Here is a 17,831-nt window from a genome sequence, read left to right on the forward strand (position 1 = left end):
ACTAGCAGTAGTGCCAAATAATAATTAACATCACTATCGTTACTAATATTACTAGCTATTGATAGTTATTACTATTAACATACTACTTGAGTAGGTAGCTAATTTTTTTTTTGACTGTGAATGTATGTTCCTGTTATAATTCTTTTATCAGATTGTGGGGCCTACTAGTAGAAAACATACTATTTATAACCATTGCTTATTTGGTTGAAAACAAAACACCAAGGAATAAAACCAAAACACAGGGCCAGTTAGCTGGGATGTTTGAGATACTGCAAATATTTTTTACTGCATTTAATCTACTTAAGTGTAATGAACATAGAGGTTGCTCTGACTGAATGGATTTTTATTATTGCCGGCAAGCTGTTACACTTGTGTTGGAAGCACACCTGGCGACATGGTACACATGAAAGAAAATGTTCAGAAAGAAACAGGATGTAAGCCTGTGGATAATCTAGTCTACATTTGGGTATGAAACTCTTTGAAGTCCAGAATTACACCTGCAGACAAATTCAGAGTTATGAAAACCAAGGCTAAAGTTTTCTACACATCACAACACTGGCAAATTACAGAACAAACTTCATACATAAATTATAAGTGGGAGGCACACCACTTTGACAGAAGTAACAATAGGATTGGTGCTGTGACCAGAAATGGCTTCTCTTCACAATGCTGTGTCATGGGAGATGCATACCTCATATGACACATAGGACATTATTTTGAGATTACTATTAAAAAGAAAAGTCAAATATATTAACAACAAACAAACAAAACAAAACAAAACCACAAAAGCAGTTCATATTCCAGTCACGAGCACAGCCAATTTTTAGGTCAAGCTATACATGTGAATATGGTTTTCTTTCCAAAAATACATGGCATTTCTCTCTTTATCTCCAAGTTCACATTCTAAAGAAATTAGAGCATTTTTATTTGGCCAAGACAGTAAAAACAGTTACAAGGACAAGGTGCACAGAGCAATGCCAAGGTCAGAGCAATGCCAAGGTCTTCCTTCCTTTCGAGGAGCTGTGCATCATCAGCCTTCTTCCTCCTCATCACTGTCCTTCATGGTAATGCCCTGAAGTCCTCCGCCTTCTGAGACAGAGGCTGTGGCCTCCTCTACAGTTAGACGTCTGTGCAGAGTATCATATGTCTTACTGTTCAGCGTCCCCTCCAACACACCCTGCAATCGGAAATCCCTATAGGTTTTCTAGAAGAAGAAAAGAGTATTTGCTTTGATTAGTTAGATGTGTGCACATACCCATAGGTCTATACGTGCAGAGGTATGTCTGTGTTCTTGAAGGGCATTTTAGAAATACAGGGGAGATCCACTCATGGATTCCAACTGTGGCAGCCCATGCCAATCATCTTGTTGGTGTAGTTCTGGGGAGAAAACAGAGTGAGTGACTTGGGATGGTGCAACTCGAACTCCAATCCCAAGGATAGGTCAAAATGTTGTGACTACCAGATGACAAATTAACTCCCCTTCTCCAAACATTACTAATTGCACCGAGTTTCATGCTGAATAGTCTATAACAAAGGTAACACGATATGTTTATGTTCATTTTTAATAGGAAGGATTCCTTAAGTTTTCAATAGGGGAGGTTTTCCTTTAATACTGAAAAATATACTTAATTTTATAAAATATATTAGTTTTGGAGACAGGCATTGGAGGAGAAAGTTTATCATGAATAAAAGAAGTTCACATTTTATGCACCTATGAATTACAAAATCTACTCACTCATGGTATGATACTGGAAAGTTATGTCTATAGTATGCCTATAAGATTTTTGCCTTTTTCCTCTGAAATGCTCCTAGGATAGTAAGTATCACAATTCTGGGAAAAGGTTTCCATAGGTAGGAAAATAAAATGAACATTCATATTATTTTGGTAAAATAATAAGCCATCATATAACATGTTAGAGCTGTGATTTATAGACTACTTATGAGTAGAATTCACTGTTTAGTATTTGAACATAAGTCAATGTTTTTAAAAATTAAAATTACATTTATTTGTTTTGTGTGTGTGTGTGTGTGTGTGTCTATCAGAGAACAACTAGTTTGAGCTGGTTCTTTCCCTTGACCATATGGATGGCGGGGATCAGTTCAAGGTTGTCCGGCTTGAAAGCAACTGAGCCATCTCATTGGCCAATCTATAGCAATTCTTCAATTTCCCATCCCCTGTGGGATTTAAAATGTGTAACCTATAAAGCTTCTCTTATGTTTAAAGTGTGATTATTTTCACAACTCAATAAGACTGCTTAATAGTATTGATGTTGGCCTTGGGAGAACATCTACTTATTTATACGGAGAAACCAAGAACTCATGAAGATCTGTCATTCCATGGAAGAACTCTGAAAGGCATTTTAAAAAAGCATCTTTCTGCTGTTTGCTAGATTTAGAGTCAGAGCAGACAGACTTCAGTGGACTTCCCGAAGTGTCAGTTGATGCCAATATGCCATTTTGCTAAGTGATTGCTGGCAGGTAGGTTTTGTTTGCTCTGGTTTTTAAATAAGCAACAGATGAAAAAAAAAAAAAAAGGAGTCAAATCAGGAGGGATATTGTATCACATTGTGCAACATCATAACCCCAGTAGATGGGAACACAATGAAGAGAAGTTTGGTTCTGTTCAATGCAGCAGACATTGTCAAAACAGTTCTATCAGAAGACTCAGACAATCCTGGAAAACTCCAAAGGCACTTATCGCCTGGGTCAGGTGGGCCCCTCATTTAGCTCCTATGAGCTCTGCCCACAGCTTTCTGGGAAAAGCAGTGGTACTGACAGTAATGGAAGCCCATGGAAACTCTGGACCTGTCTCAGTTTCCCCTCTTTCCCTGGCTTGTGCCCAAGGGTCTCTAGTTTCCAAATTTTCTTGTAGATGTAAGGGCGGAGGACAATGTAATCTTTCTCATTTGATCACTTGACAGGAGCAGACTTCATGTTAAAAACCAACACCAGTGTCTACAAATGAGCTTCATGACAATCGCTGCATGGCATCTGGGGTCAGCGTCTCCACAGCCAATCGGATTTCCTTTCAGAGAGTATTGTCTCTTAGATGATCAAATCTATTTCCACTTAACTTTCAATAGCTTCTCTTAAGTCACATACAGTCTACCACCTTCATATCCCCTATCTGGAATAAACGCATTATGATGCACTCATAAGCTGCCTTCTGATTCAATTGCTTTATGATACCAAAAGTCATAATTCACATTTAAAACCACAGAAGTAACTCTGAAATGTGAATTTTGTCTAGAAAATGTGATAATTAATATACATGGCATTACTGCCACAAACATTTGTACTAAACGCTATAGTCTTTTTTTAATTAGATTAAAATTATATTAAGCACACAACACACAAACTCCTCACTTACAGATGAATAATGATATACTGTACTGTGCCACAATTATTTACTAAGTTTCTAATTTGCTCTTTGGGTTTGATTGCAATGACTTCCTTTAATTATTAGTAAGTTAGCTCTGATAGATTTGAGCTATGCATTTGAAGTCCAAAGGCTTTCAAATTTAAATATACTTCAGATCATCTCCTTATTCGTGAGCAAATAACAATCAGGAGGTGGGGTGCAGTGCAGGTCCCTGCAAACTCTAACTCAGCACCCGGTGTTCTCAGGCCTCCACAGTGGTGAGGTTGGCTTTTCATTAAGAGGAGGACCTGCCACAGGCTCCTGCTTGCTGCTTTTCTCCTAGCAAAACAAGCAGCTGATTTATATTAATTGCTTTAATATGTTTTATGGCCACTAGGGAGAACAGAAATCAACAACCCTTTCAATTATTTGGGGATCTTACTTTCCTCCTTCTCAAACAAATTCATTCTGATGTTAAACCTTCACACATCATTTCACAGACTTTGATTTTTTTTAAAATGCCAGACTTACTGATCTAACTCTCTCTCTTTCATTCATTCATTCATTCATTCATTCATTCATTTGTTCATTCTTTTTCTTTTTTCTTGCTTCCTCCCTCTCTCCCCTCCCTCTCTCCCCTCTTTATTCCTTCCTTCCTCCCTCCCTCTCCCCTCCCTCTCTCCCCTCTTTTTCCCTCTCTCCCCTCTTTTTCCCTCCCTCCCTTCCTTCCTTCCTTCCTTCCTTCCTTCCTTCCTTCCTTCCTTCCTTCCTTCCTTCCCACAAATTCACCAATTACTGTGTGCTGTTAATGGGCAAAGTAGACTCTCACAGAGATCACTCTCAAGTCTTTCTGGGCTTAGAATAATGGCCACGCCTGCCTGTGGGTAGTGAGGGAGGAGGTAGAGATGAGTGGGTCCAGGTTAGAATGCTGGGATCTGCTGTAACAGGCAGGCCAAATACAAATGATCTAGATAGAAGCGAGGACACCTAGCAGCCCTCACAGTTCTCCATGCATGATGTCTGGTCCTTCTTAGAAACTCAGTGGAATGTGGTTACTAAAAACAATACCGCTATTGTGAGTAAAAATGACTTTTTTTTTTATAAACAAAACCAAAATCACTTCTAAGGATTTGATGTTGAATCATTGCATGGCACTGTTAAGTCATGCTGTGGCTGGTGGCACAGGTCTGTCATTTTTGGTATTTGGGAAGCTGAGACAGGATGATACCCGGGTATTCGAGATCTGCCTGGGTGGCAGAGAGAGTCCGAGGTCACCCTTGGAAACTTAGCAATAGCATGTCTCACTGCTAGAGTGCCTAGCACAAATGAGGTCCTAGAGTCAGTCTTCAGCACAGAGAAAAGTAAAAATAAAGTTAAATATTTATGAAACTTAATTGCATACTTATTAGTTTCCATTATTTACGGCCATAAACGGAGATTATCTTAAAATAAGGTAACATTGGATTAGAGCAATATGAAAAAGCTGCTGTAATATTTACAGTTATTAAATGTTCTTTCATATTAAAATATTTACTCACGAGAAGTTGTAGTCTCTTAGCATATTCTATGTATAGGTTATTAACTATCCTTATGTTGTATACTTTAACTATAGACTATTTTTGGAAATCACATTTCAATAAGTTGAAAGCAGTGCATGTTCTTTATTAGTTTAGATGTATTAATATAAGAAAATAAATGACTTTCAAACTTCCATGAAACAAATGATGAGCAAGTAATAAAAAACATTTTAATTCTCCAAACACAGAGATTAGCGATCTAACAACTGAGGATTGGCTGAACATATGATTTCTGACGTCTTGAACATGAGAGACAGAAGCTTGAAATATGGCCGCTGGAGAAAACAGCCAGTCGGCCCCATTTAAATAACAGTATACACTGTGACATCAACAGATACATGCATATGCAAGGTAAAGGCAGTATCCTGACTGTCTTTCATGCAGAACAAACTTCACTTGAAAGTGGTCTAAGTTACATTTGTAGACATAAGGAAGACATGATGGTGGAGTAAGACGCACCTGAACATGTCACAGTGTGGTTTCAGTCCTCTGTAGAGTAAATAATACCTGCTATGAGAAAGTGAAGGTATTTTGTTTTTTATATGAAATGTGTTGCTGGAGCATCCAAGTGTCATGTGTGGCAATAACTTTACTTGTTATTGGTCACTGATCATCACTGCTATTATTTTAGCATGGTTCAGTTCCTACTTGGAGGCAAATTGCCCAAATCTGACTATGGAACAGAATTCATCTGAGGATTTGATTTGTGGTAACTTGAGAGTCTGCAGCACAAAACAATTTGTATGTGGATTACACTCTAGGAACCAAGAAAATGATTTTCCTGGTAAATTTTTAAATGGAGATGGAAATTTCTTTTAATGATGTAATGCAGTGCTACTTTGAAAACTTCAGCGTGTATTAGAGTCTTCCGGAGGCTTGTTATTCTGTAGGTTACTGGGTCTTATCAGTAATTCCTGGTTTCACCGGTTTAGGCTGTTGCCTAAGGGCCCTGTGGTTCTGACAAATCCAAAGAGGGTGCTGATAGTTTGAGGTCAGAATGGAAATCTCACATGCCTGACATGCACGCACGCACGCACGCACACACACACACACACACACACACACACGCGCGCGCGCACACGCACACACACACTCTCACACTCCACCCCTATATGGGAACCACTAATAAGCAGCACTAAGTGGAAGGTCTTCTGCATGAAAGCCTCGATTCTCTGTTTTCAGCCACATCAAAAAAATTGACTTTTGGGGAAAAAAAAATTTGAGTAAATTTTTGCCCCCACAAAATTTTTGTTGAGTAGATATATTATTTTAAAGCTCCCAGCTGTTAAAGATAAAATATAGGCTAGTACCTTTTTCTCTTGAAGCACAAACATCCAAGTCTTCTGCTTGTGAGGTCTGTCTTAACAGTTTTGGATGCTCTCTAACAGTCACATCCTTAACATGTTAGAAGAGGAATAGTTCCACACGAATCTGGGCTGTGTAATCCCTAACACAATGTGTATAATTTCCCAATAGGGCATGGGGAAATCACGAATTTCCCTTATTTTGTTGTCAAGTACAATTCAAAAGCCCTCGTGATTAATATATCGTCCCAATAAACATGAAGAATGTACTTTATTCTTATGACAACGAGTGTGAAATCACTGCGGACCTACCACAGTCAAGTACGTGCTCTGGGGGATTTGTGTGCATTGTCTTTCACTCTAAGTACTTAAATCCACCAACTTTCTTTTTCTTTTTTCTTTTTTTTTTTTTTTCCTTGTGGTGGGACGGTATCTTACCATTATTCTTTACAGTTTGGCAGGCAATTCACATTTCAACACTTTTCATTTACCTTCACAATCTTGATGAGCGTCTTCAGTTGGTAAATATGAAGCTGGAGGTCTAGTCTGTCAGCCAGCCACACACAAATGACTTTCATGGAATTGCTGTACCATTGCTGGAAAGGGTGGGGGAGGAGGAGGAGGAGGACAAAAAAAAAAAAAAAAGAAAAAGAAAAAGAAAAGAAAACAATCTCTGAGTATTCATTTAACAGATTCAGTAATGAGAGGGTAATGAAGCACTCTGAAATGACCACAGATCAGCACTTGAAGTCAATAATGCTATAATTTCCTGTTAACAGAATTGTATGTTTTGCTGGCAAATCTGCAGAGCTGACCTGGGCTGTTCTTTATATGAATTAGCATTGCAGTGTTTAGCTGTAACATATTCATGGGGAATCGTGTGTTTTTGCACTTTGCAGCCTAGTGGCCTGCTTTGCAATTTGTAACAATGGGCACTAAATACACATTATGGGACTGAATGGATGGCCAAGCTGCAGGGGGAAAAAAAAAACCAAAAAACCAAACCAAAACAATAACAAAAACCCACCAGGTAAATCATTTTTAAAGGGAAATTTCCTATTGGTCTTCATTCTATGAAAAACTCAGACACTAAGGAGAGTTAGAACCTAGTCATGATGCCAATGCTTAGATATAACATTTTGAAGGAATGCAAAAAGTATCTAGAGCTTACTAAATTGTGGTCCATTATGCTTTTGTATAAATCTTAGGAAGCAATTGCCAAGATGTTTTACACTACTTAAATCAAGATCTACTGAGATCACAGGAAGGAGCCTTGTCAAGGTGGAGTTCTTGTATGCAGTAAGAATCACAAAGCACACACTGTCACCCAGATCATGAAAAGAAAAGATCTACATTGCTTTGCAAGTAATCTTGGAGGCTTCATCTTTTTTCCATTTATTACAACTCAATTGAGGGGGGGGGGGAAAAAACCCTGCAATTCTTTGCCAGCAATTTCCTGCCCTGTATAATATAATACACACTGAGCAGAAAAATAAAGCATAAAAAGATTTCTTTTGGTCTCCTATTTTCAAAACAGGCATCTGATATTAATTGTGACATTCTAAGAGATTCAGTGATGGTGATTATGTGACAGAGCCAGGTGCTGGTACTGGTGTAATAATGCCGCCACTCATTGGGTAACAGAAATATCAACATTGATTTGACATTTACAAAATGAGAGAAGTGTTTTGAAAGAGTTGTTTGTGTGTGTGCTGTTTGCATACATAAATATGACAACATACCACATATGTATCTGTTTTTTAGGTATCCAGACACATATTTTTTTTAAAAAAAATTTTTATTTTCCTCCATATAACAACACAGTAAAATTTAACTTCTAAATTCTACAAGTCTAAAATTCATCCAGGCTTGGGTTTATTGACGATTTAATAGCGATACGATGTAACAGAGTCAGAAATGGTAGTTTAAGTAGGAAATGAATTAGCCACATACTTTTATTTCTATTCATTTGTTGCTCTATTGAAGATGCAGGCATAAAATGTGACAAGCAAATTAAAATGAGCTGGTTTACTAAATATGACCAAAGAGACCAAACAGACAATGCTGTTTTACATTTTGGAGTAAACTGAGAGTTAAATACCACTGTTCTTTCCTAATGAATCCTTTGTTTACTGTTTCAGTACTGTCAAATTAGTATTAAAAAGTTTTATAAAATGAGATACCCACACTCATAAACTTAACATTACTAGTTAGTTGCTGCGGTGCTTCAGCGGATACGTGGTCTCAGAATCTTTTATGGATACATGCTACCTTTTATTTCTGACATTAATTCTACATTCACTTCTCCGCCCCCCCCCCAAATTATTTAGCCTTAGTTGCTTGTATTTTAAAATAGCTGAACAGTTGGGTATTATTGGAAATAATTAATTAGCATATGGCACTAAGAACCTACTCCTATACCACACTGAATAGATATTCTGGAACCTAAAATGCTGTCAAAATGGGCTAAACTTTAAAAAATTCTACTCTTGGTATGGGATAGAAAAAAAATTTCCTGTTGGAGGAGAGAAAATGTTATATATCATATAAAGACTAGCACAATACACTATTAATATGTTAGTATCTGTACATGCCGAGTTGTATAAAACTCAGAGAAGTGAAGCCCTCCCTTAAAACCACTCAACGTGCACCTTTATGTTTTTAAAAGAAGTCCTCATATCATTTCAAGTTAGTTTAACTTAATTTCCTGTCCTGTATAAATGATGCTCATGATGATGTTATAATGGAAAGGGCATGTAACAGAACACAGGCATTATTATTAATCTAACACTTCTAACATAGTACCCAAATTATAAATTAAGAGAAAATGAGCTTGGGAATAAAATAATCTAAATGGGACGAGAGCAATAGAGGCGAACATGTTGGTAGTTAAGAAAGAGGTTAAGCCATTTTTTCCTCAGTCTTCCCTTGGAGGCAACTATCTCCATCTAGAAGCAACATATCTCAGAAATGATATCCTATCCGTTCAGAACGTATGCTTTCAATTTACATCAAGGCAGACTGAAGAATAATTGTGGCTGAATTGAGGGATTGACTAGGGACAGCAGTGGTTTAGGGCTGAGGGCTTAGCCTATGAGGCCATGGCAGAGCAAGCTAATGATAATATCATTCCTTTGCAACTTTCCTGCCTGAGAGGAAACTGGAGCCCTCCTCTTCCCACTCCAACAAAGCCACCACACAGGAACTTCTTGCAGTTTGATACTTCTGGTGCTGGAGTTAATATGTCTTTTCTAAGGGGTGAAAATACAGTAGATCACCCTCTCCATTTTTCTTTTCATTTTGAGGAGAGTCCAAAGTGGGTAAGCTTCCTTTGCCTCACCAAATCAAACCCAAGCAAGCCTTTGCATGAAACAAAGAAAGAAAACAAAAACAAAAACAAAAAACCAACAAACCAACAAACCAAAAAAAAAAACAAAAACAAACAAACAAACAAAAAAAAACCAAAAACCAAAAACTAGAGAGAGTGACTATGCAGCAGAGTCAGAATGTTAGCCGTTAGGAAAAAAAAAAATCCTCTTCATTTTGTGAAAGTTAATTTTACAAAGTCAGTTACTTGTCTCTTTGCCTTTCACTTCAGGGACTCCCAGGAAGGCACAGCAGCTTAGGCTGAAACCCAGCCGAAGCCCTGGGAATGGTTGTTTCCTTCCCATTTAGCCTTTGCTTTGGTCTACTCTGAGATAAAGCAGTAACGGTATATTTTACCTTTTTTTCCCCCTCTTTACTGCAATGCATGATACTAGTCTGCCACTTTAACAAAAAAAAAAAAAAAAAAAAAAAAAAAAAAAAAAAAGCTCTTTTTTTCCTTTCGTGGTTCATTCAGCTCCTGCAAGGGCACGCACCACTCGCTCACTTCATCTTCTTGAGATATCTCTTTTAAAGCAAAAGAAAAGGGAAGGAAAGGCTAGGGCTGACTCTGTGAGACCCTTGTATTTATTCACACTTATTGTGCATGACTGTAGACTGGTAAATCATATTAGCGGCCCGTCTCCCCATCAAGCTGCTACTTGCTTTCCAGCCCTGGGAAGGTTCAACAAATCAACAGGAGCACGGAAAACAGAACATCAGTCTAATCTAGTGTTTAAGGTGAAGTTTTCAAACCCAATCTAAGAAGATCTTTAGAGCAAGCAACAAGCTGAAGGGCTCAGAAGGTGGTATTGACAACGAGGGAGTGTGGAAATATTGAGAAACGCAGCACTTGTGCATTTTTAATAACAAGAGGGTCAACAGGGGCACAAGCTCCCTCAGTGCCAGGAGTTGCCACTGACTATGGAAATTGCCACACCAGGGCCATAAACGCTCGCAGTTCATCAGCTTTCTTAAACACCCTGAACCCCCTCCGTGGACCTTTAGTCTTGAATTAACAAACCAAAGCAATGAAAGAGGGTGCAGCCTGAATGGCTGGCATTGATCCCCAACCGTGTCGGCACTGCTACAGGCCCTGAAAATCTCTCTCCATTGTCAATAGAAATTGACAAACCTCCGCTCCTAAATAGTGCAGCTGAGCCGGGCGGGATCCACGCAGCTGTAAAGGGCTCTGCTCTTGGGGCCCCCCGAGCACTAACAATGGAACAAGCATGAGCTCTTTGTCAGCCTCAGACTCGGCAATTTTCTAACAAGGATTAAAGTTGTTTCTCCGCAGAGCTGGTGAAAAGAGATTTAGCAACATACCGTGCTTTCTTCGTGCAAGTTAAAGAGAAGTAGTTAAGGAATGTTATTATTCTGTTGACTAGAGGAGATACAAAACAAATATATTAAATATGCACAACCCCCCCTTGGCCTCATTTATAACATTTGGAGGATGATTCCATTAAGTATAACACTTATAGCCTGGGAACAAGCACTTCACATTTATTTTGGAAGTTTTATTTTTCAAAAGTCCAGCTGCTTGCCACCTGGAACGAGGTCTCAATACATACTAATGCACAATGCCTTTAGACCCACTGTGGGCTGATATTCCTAAATCTGAATCACAAGACCCCATAGGGGTTATATATTGAGGCTGCTTCAAGCAAATGATTTCTGGCAGAATGCAGCTTCTGATGATGATGGCAAAGCAAAAATTGCCGCGTCGCATGGCACAGATCTGTGGTGTGTTTTCTGCTTAAGTGTTTAGATTTTTATTGATTACGAATTGGCCCAACTAGTTGGTATATTTTCATCCTTCTCCAGCTATGCTTGTCTCAATAGGTTAAAAAAAAAAAACCAGAAAGGAAAGAAGGAAAGAGAAAGAAAGAAGGAATAAAGGAGGAAGGAAGGAAGGAGAAAGGAAGAAGGAAAAGAGAAGAAAAGGAGGAGGAAATAAGGAAGGGAGGAGGGTGGAGGAAGAAGGAAGAAAGGAAGAAAAGGAAGGAGGAAGGAGGAAGGAAGGAGGAAGGGAGGAGGAGAAGGGAGGAGGAGAAAGGAGGGAGGGAGGAAGGGAAGAAGGAAGGAAGGAAGGAAGGAAGGAAGGAAGGAAGGAAGGGCCAACACCTTTCAGGGCACTAAGGTTTGATGGATGGCTAGATTTCCAGAGCGAGCAGTGTTTATTCAAGAGAAGCTTTTTTTTTTTTTTAAGAGCTCAATTACTCTCTTGAAAGGGAAGAAACCCCACAAAATCTCATTTTAGGAAATGTAAACTTTAAAATCCAGTAGCTCAATTGAATTAAATATGTATATTCTTTAATATACATATACATTAAATATATATATATATATATATTTAATGTTGAAGGCTTTGGTATGAGTGAGAACTATAAGCCACCCTCTAGGACCACTTAGTGGCACTATTAGAGAAACAAAAATTTATAAACACTGGTGCCCTACAGCTTTAGCAGCACACTGAAAACATGCATGCTCTATTGGCTACCCATTGTTACTTCTGCCAGCAGCCCATCTACTTAATAACTAAATTATGGTTCTATTCCACTCACTTCTCAGTTCTAAACACTCAAATGCAAACGTTATATTAATGTAAATGTAATACAATAATGCCACTCCCACCCCTAATTCAAGGCATCCCACCGAAACTATCATATTCAGATTCACAGAACAGATGTCAAGACATGATTTTAAGTCTCAGGCAGAGCCCTTTACAGCTGTGTGTTGGCTTGGAAAAGGATGAAGGGCTGTTTTAAGGAAAACCCAAACCAACATATTACAGCTGAAAACAGAGGACGTGCTTGGCCCAACTGACACATGCTAACACTGTCAATTAGGCACAGCGATGGTCCTGGAGGATGGGGCAGATACAAAGCATCTCCTGGCTATGGTAGCTAAGGGCTGGAGCTCATATACCAGAGGAGAAGAAAACAGGCCCTGGGAAGAAGGGCAGAAGGAAGGCAGTGCTAGCCCCTTAATCTATCTGCTCAAGTGAGCTGGTCTGATGAGTTGTCAGTGCCTCGGGTTCTCCACCTGTATGAGGCGGTACAGATGAAGAAACCAATAGCTCTGCAGAAATGCTGGTCATCTGGAGGCTGGGGAACTGTTCAAGGTAGAACACATGCTTACCATGCCTGAGACTCTGTATTCTATTCCCCAAAATGGAGAAAAATATTGTGAAATCAGATCAATTGTTTCAGGAAAAGGCACAAAGACTGAACTGAAAGAAAAAAATTAAACTATCAGATTCTCATTCTTTCAGTATTTTTTTTTTAATTTTTCCGATGCTTGGATACTGCTTTATTCTTTCAGGATAAAGAAGCAAGAGAGTTTTGAGTTCTAGAGCTTTCTACTGTTTGTTGTTTTGTTTTTAAATCCATTTTCTCTCTTAATAAAACACATACACAAGAATGAAACGATGAAGTGTAATAAGGAGCAGGGTGACAGAGGTTTGCATTATCACCTTTATTGCTGTTATTTTATATGACTATTAATTACTTTGAGATAGGGTCTTCTGTATTTTAGGGTGGCCTTGAGGTTGCCATGTAGCCACAGGTAAACTTGAACTTCTGAGTCTCCCTTCTATACCTCCTGAGTGCTACGGTTGTAGGTTGTGCCACCACTGTGCTGGGGTCAAACCCAGAGCTCTGCGCATGCTAGGCAAGCACTTTACTATGTGAACTACTTTTCTAGTCTTATAGTATGATTATAATTCTGATCATGAAGTCATCAAACACTTGTCATGTGATGTACAAGTAAAATGAACTAAGGTCAACTGTTAACTTTGATGAAGTAGGTGTTATTTACAATTTTGCATATTTGCATATTAATTAAGTAGAACACTGGATTTAGATTAAATAATTTACTTACTCAGAGCTATGTATCTTATACGATATTTAATTTACATTTTGGCTCCAAAGTCTAAGTTTATAATTGTTACTTCATTTCCTTTTTGAAAACAAGCTAGTTTTCTGTACTGCGAAAAAAATTTCCAATTCTTTAAGGCAATTTGAAGCTTCTAGTATAAAAATAAGAAGTGAACCCCTTTAATTCCTGGTGGCTGCACCCTGATCATGACATAGCACTGTGCCCAGATATCAGGGGTTCTCAGCCATTTCAAAGATGTTCACCACACTCTCAGACAACAAATGTATCAATAAATCTGCTAATGAAATGTGCAAGGTAAGGAAATTCTTTGAAGAACCATATTCCTTTAGGACAATCAGTGACTGTTATAAGACTCTTACATAAGCTCCCCTTGCAAAGATTTTTTTTTAATTTGCCCTATTGCCTGATGTTTACAAATACTAACAAAACAAAACAAACAAACAAAAAAACCACCCCCCCTTTTAAAGTGTAACAAAACAGTGAACAGAAAAAAGATCTGCATAGGAAATCTCAATGCATGTGGTTTTCTGCATGATCTGTTTGTTTCTTAAGCACAGATGATACACACTTTTTGATGTTGAATAGTCAGAAGGGTTTCTTTTCTTTTGCTTTAAGTCTGACATAACACTTTGATATTTTGCAAATTATGAGCCTTTCCTTTGCTAATTTACTTATTTAGAGAATGGTTCTCATGAAGTTTAGAATGGCTTTAAACTCTATATACAGTTGAGGGTGACCTTGAACTCCTGACCTTCTTGCTTACTCCTTCCACATGCCAGGTTTATTTAAGGAAGAAAAAGGTAAAATGTGCCAAGCAGGGAGTGCTGGCATCTACTAGACACTTTCTGAATGCAGAAACAAACTTCTCTGTCATTGGAGTGCCAGACCCTCTTCATCTCAATGCCACTAAAAAGCCTTGCTACACTATATAAAAGGTATTGTTTTATATTATTTATTATCTTAAAGTAGGCAGCTGCCTCTGCATGTTTATTTTGTACCTCACCTGATGCTAAAAGGCTAGTGATGAAAATGTAAAAATCAGTTATTCCACTCTTCTCTGCCTAGGACCCAATGATGGGAGCCACACTGGTTTGGTTACTATTTGCACAAAACAAATTAATGGTTTGGCAGAAATCAGTAAGTTATTTAGTCACAACAGCGTCTGTAACAGTCCAGGACACAGAAATCATTTAAGAATGATTTTCTTGGGTACTACAGCCATTTTTAATTTAATTTTGTTTTGTTTTATTTTTCCTGGTTGGATGACAAGTTACACACTGCATATAAAATTTTAGTTAATATTGTATTTTAAATCAATAACATAAGACCTAAAGAAGGATACAGTTATCTTCAGGAATTGCTACTTAAATGATAGGATTTCATTTCAAGATAAGATCTAAGCTTGAGAATATGCTGGCTGAGGGTCTTCCTACCTGAGATTTTTTAAAATAGAGAATGGGAAACAACCCAAAATCCAGTCTTCAAAGTACACAGAGAATGGCGTAAGCAGCTGCCTTTCTGCCCCAGTCTTGGTCAATTCCCACAGGGGGTGTGCAGCAAACCATAGAACCAATGGCTCCACCTTATGTTGGGTTTCTTTGTGCCTTTGGTTTCTCAACTTGCCAGCACCACTGGACTGGAATTGGACTACCAACTTCATCTCCTGGCTATATGTATTCATATCAGTATTGAAGATGCAGTTCCTCCTTGTCTGCTTTGAAAACAGTACTGTTTAAACAACCAGAGAGAACTGGGTACGCTCTCATTTTATGCTTCTTATACCCTAGCCAGGTGATAATAATAATAATAATAATAATAATAATAAATACACCATGTGTTACAAGTCTACCACAGGGTGTGAGCAGCCACAAGGTATTCACAGAACCTTACTTGGGTTGCTATCTTTAGCCCTGGCAGAGTGTCTGGAACATAGCATACATTACAAATTTGTTGGTGGATTCTTTTTTTTTTTTTTCTATTTGGAAATACAGAATTCTATTTGTATATACAAAATAGTAGTAAGGCTTTTCTATAGAAAATGACATAATTGTGTCAGAGCCAGAGTCACTGCTGTTTTGAATCATGTTTTATTAATAGAAACAGAATTTAATAGGGACCTATTAAATTGCTCCATTGGTAGAGTGCTATTTCTGCATGCATGAAGCCCTGGGTTCGACCCTTGTACTGCAAAAATCCAATAGGCATTAAAATGGTTGGAGTTATCAAGGAGATAATTGTATTCACCTGATGGTACAGAGTAGTAAAATGGAGCTTAAATGGTGACAGTCGTTTCACATTAGCTGATGACTGAAGCAGAAGTATTACAAACTAAAAAAAATTCCATGCCCATTTATGGTCAGTCATACACGGAGTTACACTATCACTGTGTGCTAAGGTGTGTTCAGCGCTGGACTGGCTTTAAGACAGTCACCCAAGTATCAAACTGACTCTCCAGAAAGCTTATGGGTACCCAGAGACCTGCTCTTCTAGTTATCTCAGGCTCTGGGGCATCTCTTAAGATGGAATTGGACAGGCAACACATGTGGGAAATGTCTATACCCATTGACTTTGTGAGCTATTGCTGCTGCTGAAGTAGTGTGGATTTCTCTTCAAGGACACACAAGAGCTCTCTTGGAGTTTGAGCAAAGAACCCAGGGAGGGTAGAGAAGGGAGACCATGGTGTGAGATTTTGGTCCCTTCAGTTGGTGGAGAGACACTCAGCTCAGGTATGAACTGTGTTGGACCTAAATCTGTGGCAGGTTTTTAGTCATCTACATGAAACATAGAGAAATCACTACTATTTGGTAGATTGAAGAGATACTCAGTTTTGTCCTGCATTGTTTCCATCTGTAAATATATCTGAGAGTATCTACTCTGAAGACGAAACAGTAAAACATTCTATGTGGAAATTAACTCTTTCTCATGAAAATCTGTGTGCTCTTAAAACATAAATTCCATTAGGGCAGGTACTTGGTTAGCATCAGGCTTCTAGCTGTTTGCATGGCATGCTTTTTAGAGGTGATCAATAAATGCAGGCTAAATAAAAATACTCGGTAAAAAGAGAGGTTGGAGCATCTTCTAATTAGAATCCAATGATGTGTCATAAAGATAGCATCTAAGGTTTGATGCCCAATGTTCACCACCATTCTCTCCACATGGGCATCAAATAATGGAATAGGTTTATCTTCTACATTCTCTGTGTGCACAATATACATCTCAGGGGGTATTCTATACCAAGAAACAAAGGGGGATAGGAGTGGCTAAGAGGAAAGTCGACAGAAAGAACTATAGTAATAGAAGTAAGTTCAAGGAGAAGGAACAGTGTACATGTGGTAGAGCTATGTATCAGAGTGTATACGTAAGACTGAGGACTGAAGGAATCTTGTCTAGCCACATTCAGATACTGCATATTATTTATCTCTACTCTATCCATGACAGTGAACACCTTGAGAAATTTCAAAGCATAGCCATGACAATGATTAAAGGCCTAGGAAAGGGGCCTATGAGGAGAAGTTAAACAAATAAGGATTATTTTCCCAGGAGTAGACATGTATGACAGGTGCCTTAATAACAGTCTTCATGCATAGGAAGGATTATTGCTTAGAGGACGCTGGTCCCTGCTTTTTGTTCTCCAGTGAGAGGGAAGGGGAAGTAAGTTTAAAATGCAGCATGAAGAATTTGGAAGATATGCATGTTGGAACTTTCCTTTTTTAAAAACCAAGTGATTTGCCTACATTAAGATATCGAAATCTAGATTTTTTACCTATTCTAGGCATGGGTTGAGATCAGGAAATATAGACTCTTGGTAAGTTAACTGTTTATAAGCACATTTATGAATCATTCTTAAAATTAGCTTTCTGACAAATCATTCAATAACTAGACTGAATGCTGATTTTGCCAAAAGGCTACTTTGCCTCACAGATTTTTTTTTTTCCAAATTTGGATTTAGTCAATACTATAGGCAACCTAGTGGACACCGCTGTGCCTGCCAGTGAATGGTGTCAAGCCTGCCGAGGGGGCTGCAGGAGGACCTGGGATGGAGCTGACCCAGAGAGAGAATCTAAAACACAACCACAGAAATGGGCTTTGAAGCCATTTGTGTTATTTGCTTATGAAGTTGGGAGTTGAAAGTAAGGAGAGTAGTTATCCGTTCTGTGCAAACACGGCACTGGTCAATTGGTAGAGATGCTGGTCTTAGGGGAGCTGGGGGATTTTAGTAATAAGCCACCAGTGGCCGGATGCTGTGCAGGCACGCCAAGTGAGCTGTCAGAAGCCAGGCTGCACCAGACTCTACATGTAAGTAAGTTCAACCCTCCAGCCTAA

At 38.6% G+C, this 17,831-nt stretch overlaps 1 protein-coding gene across 17 annotated transcripts in view; it reads right to left on the reverse strand.

Moving 5' to 3' along the window:
* Window positions 1-260: 260 nt before the first annotated feature.
* Window positions 261-17,831, reverse strand: part of Cadps2 (Ca2+-dependent activator protein for secretion 2) — a 578,403-nt gene continuing 560,832 nt past the window's right edge. For 14 of the 17 annotated variants that reach the window (XM_030255458.1, XM_006505111.2, XM_030255457.1 and 11 more), the window contains 2 exons: window positions 6,734-6,838; window positions 261-1,204 (listed from right to left, as the gene is read on the reverse strand). In XM_030255458.1, coding sequence (XP_030111318.1) covers window positions 1,031-1,204; window positions 6,734-6,838 — 279 coding nt within the window. In that variant the 3' untranslated portion in view covers window positions 261-1,030. Of the gene's footprint in view, window positions 1,378-6,733; window positions 6,839-17,831 lie in introns of all 17 variants that reach the window. The other 3 variants (XM_017321641.2, XM_017321640.2, XM_006505114.3) reach the window with 1 other exon arrangement.

Source organism: Mus musculus, chromosome 6, assembly GCF_000001635.26.
Source record: "Mus musculus strain C57BL/6J chromosome 6, GRCm38.p6 C57BL/6J".
In the NCBI taxonomy this organism is placed as follows: Eukaryota; Metazoa; Chordata; class Mammalia; order Rodentia; family Muridae; genus Mus; species Mus musculus.